At 31.8% G+C, this 8,265-nt stretch overlaps 1 protein-coding gene across 1 annotated transcript in view; it reads left to right on the top strand.

Moving 5' to 3' along the window:
• The first annotated feature begins 904 nt into the window (after positions 1-904).
• Positions 905-8,265, top strand: part of LOC108739208 (elongation factor G, mitochondrial) — a 27,589-nt gene continuing 20,228 nt past the window's right edge. Inside the window, exons 1-2 of the mRNA XM_025975252.1 lie at positions 905-1,100; positions 1,568-1,836. Of these exons, the coding sequence (XP_025831037.1) occupies positions 968-1,100; positions 1,568-1,836 (402 nt within the window). The 5' untranslated portion in view covers positions 905-967. The remainder of the gene's footprint in view (positions 1,101-1,567; positions 1,837-8,265) is intronic.

The following is an 8,265-nucleotide window of genomic DNA, read 5'->3' as shown; positions in this document are numbered from 1 at the left end:
TAATACCTCTTCATTTCTAACCTTTTCTACCCACGTTATCCTCATCATTCGCCTATAACACCACATTTCGAAGGCTTCTAACCTTTTCTTTTCCGGCGCGCCCATTGTTTGCGTTTGCGCCCATGTTTCGCACCCTTACAACGCTGCGCTCCAAACATACACCTTTAATAACCTTTTTCGAATTTCTAAATTAACCGTTCGCGGGCATAGAAGTGACTTCTTTTTATTAAAGGCGACACGACCTTGCGCTATCCTTTGCTTTATAGATATCCCCACTATTCCTTCCGTCCTGACTTATCTGACTTCCTAGATACCTAAAATCAGCCACTTCTTCTAATTTTTCGTCTCGTATCTTTATATTCGCTCTTTCCCTACTTTTTCTTCCCTTGTATACCAGTATTTTAGCTTTACTTTAATTTATTTTCATACAGTATTACCTTAAGAAATTATTATTCTTAGATTATTGTATCATATTAAGTAAATTTCTTTAGACACGCTGCATAAAATAAACGTTATACCTACCTGCAGAGAATACTGCGACTTCAACGATAAATAATTTAGAAAAAGTAACTTTTGTTTGTTCATATTATTTCCATTCAGTTTTTTGTGAATATCTTTAAATAACTGACGTTTGTTACCAGAAAATCAATTTAGAAATTTCCTTTTAGGTAACACAAACAAACAAGTTCTTACCACTTACGTATTACAATCCGAAGGATCCACGTATTTACAAACTGGCAAGTATATCGCATAATATTAATAAAATAATAAAAGCTTGATTTTAATATTCCAATAATATTCTAAAATATAAAATTTATTTTCATATGATTTGTTTTAGTTTGTAATTCATTATATGTATTGAATTTAATTTTAATTAATTTTATTTTATAAAATTTANGTTGATGAAACTGTAGGAACAAATGTACCTAAACAATTTATACCAGGTATTAAAAAGGGCTTCCTTGCCATGGCCGAAAAAGGACTTCTAACGGGTCATAAACTAACCGGGCTGAAGTTTAGACTACAAGATGGTATGCATCATATTGTAGATTCAAGTGAATTAGCCTTCTTTTTAGCAACTCAAGGAGCAATTAGAGAAGGTGAGACTCATCACATAATAATTAGTTATCTTAGAAAGGTTTGGGTGATCTGCCCATGTAACTGCAAATCCCCATATTTTTGGCACAAACTATTATCTCCATAAATATACCGAAAGCTACAGTGATTTACGAGTAATAAAAAACACATTTTTTCTAAATTAATGAAATAGACAGCAGTTAATAAATTTAAACATTGATTTGAAAAAAATAAATGCTCTTAATCATTTCATCACATTAAAAAAAATCAAAATTAATTTTTTTAGTATTAATATGGTCAGTAAAAGTCTCATGCAGATATTCCAGAACTTACTATTGTAAGTGGAATACCTGCACACGCGTTTAATTTTGTCTAACGTGAAGTTTTTTCCTTAAATGCTTCCGGTGCAATATAATCCTTTTTAAATTTTTTCAATTTGCGATTAAAAAAATATTTCAAAAATGACGCATTAATTTTACTTTCATTTTAGTTTTTGAAGATGGAATTTGGCAAGTATTGGAACCAGTAATGTCGGTGGAAGTAACAGTTCCAGATGAATTCCAAGGGGCAGTTATGGTGCAACTTAATAAAAGACACGGTATTATTACTGGTACTGAAGGAACCGAAGGTTGGTTTACAGTACATGCTGAAGTACCACTTAACGATATGTTTGGTTATGCTGGAGAACTAAGATCAAGTACCCAAGGAAAAGGAGAATTTAGTATGGAATACAGCAGGTATTCTCCATGTTTGCCAGAGGTAATATGAAAAATTGTACTAATCGGACTTACCTACCTCAAATTTTCAACAAATTTGTATTCTTTTTTTGCATAGGTTACTACTTATTCCTTGACCACTTTACATTGTCCTCTTAAATTCACTGCGTACGGAATATTTATAATCAATCAGGAATTTTGTTTGGACGTAAGTATTCATAAGTAATTCAATATAATATATAAAAAGACTATTAATGCAATGCATGATAGGAAATACTTATTATTTATGAAAATTAATAATTTATCCTTTCTTCCACAGATTATGGGATTTGTAATTTCATATGTGGTTGTGTTAATAAGCTTTCAAGAGCAGAAAGATTTAATTTAATTATTTGCAAATCTACAGAAGCCACCCAATCTTTACTTGTACTTTTATAAGAAACTTGGTGTATTATTGTTATAATAGTTATAGTAGAAGTTTTTGGACTTTTAAAATCGCTATTTCTTTTCCTTATCTAATTTGTGCGAATAGTTTTCTACTTGATCAATCAAAGAAAAAAGATGTCAGAGCAATATAAACTTGAGCGAAAAAAGCAATATTATGAACGAGCTTGTATCTTTAATTTAAAAAAATATAAACTTGTTTGGGATTTCCCGTGGTTTTTGGTTTGTAAAGTAGAACGCACAAGAAATTATTAAATTAATCATAGAATTGAATATAATCCAGAATTTGAAAACATTGATTGAAAGCACTTGCATTATCAATGTTTTCTGATAAAAGATAACACATTCGAAGGAAGAAAAATGCTAATAATGCTCGCTAAACGATCGATTTAATTTGATAATTTAAATGTGCTTTATCCGTTCTTTAACTTTGCTTAAAAATAATGATAAGACTGGGACAGTACAATTGCGGAAGTTCTGCACACTTTTTTACATCCGTTTCTGCATCTTCTTATTGGCCGAATGCGCTGGCGCAGCAACCAATCGCAGATATTACTGGAAACTTGGGCACTGCGATGGACTACAGGGTGAAAAAGCGTCTAAATTACTACTTGCTAAGTACAACCTCTTTTATTTAAATATGACTTATTTCTATAGGTGCGTTCAATTATACTAACCTAAATAAGTACTGATCTTCCGTAATAAAACTAAGAGGCTAACAGCATATTTTAATTACAATATAAATCTCTAAGAGTTAAAGCAATGTTTCCAAGTAAGTTTAATAAAAATAAGATCTAAGTATTTGAATAATTGGGCAACGTTTAGTGCTTTGGATATGGTCTCACTATGTTTATTGTTGTTGTTTATAGTATAACTCAAAATCAAATTATATTTCGACTGATATAGGGATGTTAATGCCTGTCGCCACTAGTTTTTGAAAAATTTGCAATGTTTTAGAAGACCTAACAAAAGCAGAGTTTATTGTGGGTTTACGTTAAGGAATTAGTTTATAAGGAACCACCAAACTACTCTACTACTAAAAACATGATGGAAATGGGCTGATGAATGTAAATGAGTCCTAGTTCAATCGGGTGCGCATTTCTTATTGTGAGGCTGGTAGTCATACAGAACATCTAATATAATTTTATAAATAATTGTTGCGAAAACTTTTACGGTTTTACAGCTTTTGTATCTACTTATACACCTTTCCTCAACATTTAGTACCTAAACTGAAAATTAAAAACCAAAACTCGCCAAACTTTTTAAAACAGTTAATTTTATAAGAGTATATTATTGAAAATTTCAAAAAAATTGCACATTTTTTCAAAAACTACTGGTGATAGGCACCAACATTCCTAAGAAGAAGAAAAGAAAAATTGATTTTGCGTTATACTATGGGAGAAAAAATATAGCATTCGATTAAAAAGAAAGTTATGCTTGTTTGAATTTGTGAATATTGGCACCTATAAATATCATATTATTTATAATGTACATATCTATCTAAGTCCTTTCGTTTCTGAGACATTTACAAACGTCAAATTTTCCAAGAAACGTGAAATAACTCCAAAACGGTGCAACCCAGGTCCAATACATTTTAATAAACTGACATTGTTTTTTTTATAGGGTATTCAAAAATGTAATAAAAAGTAGGGGGTTCCATTTAACTGTGCATTTCCGGTATAACCGTAAGTTTGTAATTTTTGAAAATATTTTTACGATATTATACACTTAACTCTATACAACTTTTATTTTAAATATATTTTTCTCTATTTTGAGGTATACGTGTATGAATGACCGATTTCAGCTTAGTGGCCCACCCTGTATATTTAATGCAAAAAATCAAAGGAAATAAGATTATTTTTTGGCATACTTAAAACGAACTAAACGAACCTTTATATGATCATGAAATGGATAAGAAAAACCAATTAACAGCACTTCAAAATAAAAAGCTCCTAAAGTACCTAATGGGTATATTATGCAGTTAGAATAAAATCAATAGAATAAAAACTAAAATAAATCTTGTTATCACTCAATGCTCGCGAATGGTTAATTTAGAAATTCGAAAAAGGTTGTTAAAGGTGTATGTTTGGAGCACGGCGCTGTACGGGTGCGAAACATGGACAGTGAGCGCGGCGAAAAAGAAAAGGTTAGAAGCTTTCGAAATGTGGTGTTATAGACAAATGATGAGGATAACGTGGGTAGAAAAGGTTAGAAATGAAGAGGTATTAGAAAGAATAGGAGAACAGAGGACTCTATGGAAGTCAATAAAAAATAGGCGAGACAGGTTGGTAGGACACCTTCTCAGGCATGAAGGTCTAGTCAGAGACATATTAGAGGCAGAAACAGGAGTTAGAAGGGGTAGAGGTAGACCTAGGTTAGATTACTATTCACAAATAGTTAAGGATGTGACTTGTTCTAGTTTTAGGGAAATGCGAAGTTTAGCTTAGGATAGGAAAGAGTGGAGGTACGTGTCCAACCAGTTTTAGGACTGACGACCCTATGATGATGATGAAATAGTAGAAAACAAGCACTTGGAGGAGTTTTACGTTTTACAATGTTCTTCATTAACTCTATGTACATCTGGCCTTGGGAGGGCATCAACAGGAGTATGAAAGCATTACATATAAATTGTGAGAGCTTTTAGCACTAAACACGGAAAGTATTCAGTTGTTTTATCATTAAATATCTATTTAATCAAGTTTTGCCTACGTGAAGTAGATACGGTAAAATAAAATTGTTGCGGTATTTAAATAGGCTGAAAGTGGCTGAAAGCATATTATAACCGATCATTTAAAACAGATAAAAACAATTATCTACAGAAAAATAAATGGTTGTAGGTTGAGATAGTATAAATAGTGAAACAAAACATAATTTCACATACATTCATAAGTTATTGAGCATAAAGCAATCTTAAAAAGGTGTGCAGTAAAATGTATTTACTATCGAATTTTTGGAGTATATTTGGTGTGCAGCCTATACAAGAACGAGGTTACAAATGGGTGATATTGGCAGGACTTGGCACTACAGCAGAAGCCTTGCTGTTGATATGTTGTATACTTGCTTATCCCAATCCTTCTTTGCACAATAAAATTACTAACTTAACGCACAGTTTCACCTTATTCCTTTATTGTACTTGTCAAATTGTTCGCTTTAAAAAATCTAAAATGGTAAATGCTACTGTAAAACTTGTTTCTTCAAAAAGTAAAAAATTACATAAAATGACAATAGCAGCAAATTCAATGCTTTGTTTCGAAGTACTTGCTTGTACCTTAAGATTTTTAATCACTTACAGTAGAACGTTCCCTTACGTTTATTACACAGTTTTGTTTGATCTTTTTATGTCATTTGTTGAGTTTAATTTTCTCGCAAACGATCTTATTTTATTGTCCTTGCTCATACAAATCGAAGATAAACTTGACGATTTACTTAAAAAAACGCACGGGATGCATAATTTTAATCAACATAATTATTTTAGTCACATTCGTGTCTTGTACTTAAAAGTTCGTGATGAGTTTGCAACATTGCAAGCAGTTTTCGGGCCATTATTTATGTTTTCGTTCCTCTATTCAACTCTGACATTAATACTTATGCTATACTTTGTTTGCGTTATGATCGCCCATTCTAACAGAAAAACGATTTATACTGTATTCTTAATGTACACCATTTGCCAGTGCATAGCGAAATTAGCCAGTTTATCGTGGCGTTGTCAAGCAATTAATAAAAAGGTAAATACGTATATTGTTCTAGTAAGAGTAATAAAAAATAGAAAGAATTGGCTGAATTGAACAGCCGAGGTTTGCATATTCTATAATGTACACCCACTTTTAAATTTGAAGGCACAAGTATGCTATTTGTTGATAATGTAGGTAATGCATTTATCACAAGCGTATAAAATCGAGGGTTGAAAAGAATAGGAACAACTGGGTAGTATATCTGAATCTGCCCTTATAATTGAGTTGGAACATGAATTTTTTTATTGTATACTAGTTCTTCTCCCTGCTCCCGGCCATTTTTAATGCTCCACTACGACGCAGTGGCGGCCATCATTCTTTTCCAATTGTTGCAGTTGTCGGCCATCATTCTCTTTCAATTGTTGTCGCATTGTTACTGATGTCGGCCATTATGTTTTTTTTTAATAGACGTATAGTAATCAATGATTAAAATTTAAAGGAATTGTTTGTAAATAGGTATGCAACACATCGTACACTTCAGCATAAGAAATTGCTGATACTAACTACGTAATACTACTTTGCCCTGTGCCGACAGCACATAATTTTTTTTATATATAATATCTAGAATCTACGTACACGAGTTTGTGAATAAATTTTTTTTCTCATGGTCGAAAAATCGTTTTTAAGATTGCTGCAACTTTTTGAAAATCGTTAGGATTCAAAGCAGTTTTGTGACTATCGAGAGAGCGTGTGACGTCACTATACTGTAACGATAGCGAAAAGGTGAACTGTAGTTGAAGAAAAGTGTTCGTTGTTTGCGTAATTATTGATAAAATCTCATTTCAATTTGCAAAATTTCGACTCCAAAAAACTAACTGTAACAGAACAATAAAAACACCGAAAAAAACACATTTAAAACATGCTTTACAATACGGTTTCTCCAAAACATAATAATAAAGTTTGTATGTATTTAATAAATACAGTAAACGAACAATAAACAGGTAAATATTAAAAAGATCGAACACAATTAAGCGACTGATAAAAGCCGATTGCTGGAGGTAGGCTATTAAACGTGGTCGTTTGGCTCTACAGTATACTGATGTCACGTTACCGAAAAGTCACCCACAGAAAGTTGATGGAAAGAATATTTTTTTTCAACGATATGTCTTCTTTTAGTGACCAATATGCTCTCGGAAAAAGTTCCTTCGAAATCGATTTATGCATTTAATTTAATTTTTGTTATTTGTTTCTTAATTTAATAAATTTGACTATAATATTCAAATCGTTTAAATAACTGACAGTGCAGTTTGCGACTAAACATTAGTTGTTACATTTACTATTAGTTTTCACAGAAAATGCCCACATCTTATAAATTACACAAACTTTCCTTGTAAAATGTGAATGTTGTAAATCACACTTGAATTAAAATTTTAGGGTAAACAACTGGGAATCAACTTATACGAGAAAATAGTGTTGAATCAACGAAATGGTAAAGTAAACGAGGTAAGTCAATTTGAATAAATGTGGGGGTTGACACCTTATGAAAACGGTAGGTATTCGAATATTTCGCTAAGCCACTATTCGTCATATCTTTAATAAATACGTTATACTTATACTTATGTTTGTATTTACTAAAAATAGCAAAATAATAATTTCTTGTTTAATGTAAATTTGAATTAGTTATAATTTTTATTTTTCTTGTAGGTTTATGTCTCACTTCTGACAGTTTTCCAAGCTCCATTTGAATTTAGAGTGTGTGGAGTGTTTATTTTTACCCCGCAATTTTTTATAGGGGTAAGAAATAATTGGTTTACTAATTTCACTAATTATAATAATTCCGTTAATACTTGTTAGATTACTACGTAAATTAGATTCTCACGGACGAGGGGAGGGTTCAATATTCGGGTTTGATGGCTGAGGTCCAGGATATCGAATTACATATATCGATAACAAATAAAAGTGCCTGATAACTATTGATATATCGATAATGATTGATAGTTATCCATATATCAGTAGTTATCGATTGATATATCGATATATTGATAACTATCGAATATATCGATATACAACGACGAGACTTCCGAAATTTTTTAATTAGACGTATCTATTAATTAATTTTCAAGCATTCTTGTTTTAGTTTTCAGTTTAACATAAAATTGACCAATACAAAGTCCTACTTCTTTATATACAAGCTACTAATTTAATTCCCAATTATTGACGTGACAACGTCTTATAATTCGATGGAGCCGGCTGCACGCACGAAAAAACATGACTCATGCGGCGTTACCTCGCTCTGAGGCGTTCCATTTAAGGCTTGAAGTGCAAGCGAGAGCGCGGAACGAGCGACAAAGAGGCAC

The sequence above is a fragment of the Agrilus planipennis genome, unplaced genomic scaffold (assembly GCF_000699045.2).
Source record: "Agrilus planipennis isolate EAB-ADULT unplaced genomic scaffold, Apla_2.0 scaffold174, whole genome shotgun sequence".
Taxonomy (NCBI): Eukaryota; Metazoa; Arthropoda; class Insecta; order Coleoptera; family Buprestidae; genus Agrilus; species Agrilus planipennis.
Note: the sequence above shows the minus strand (reverse complement) of the source record. Positions and strands in the feature narration are given on the sequence as shown.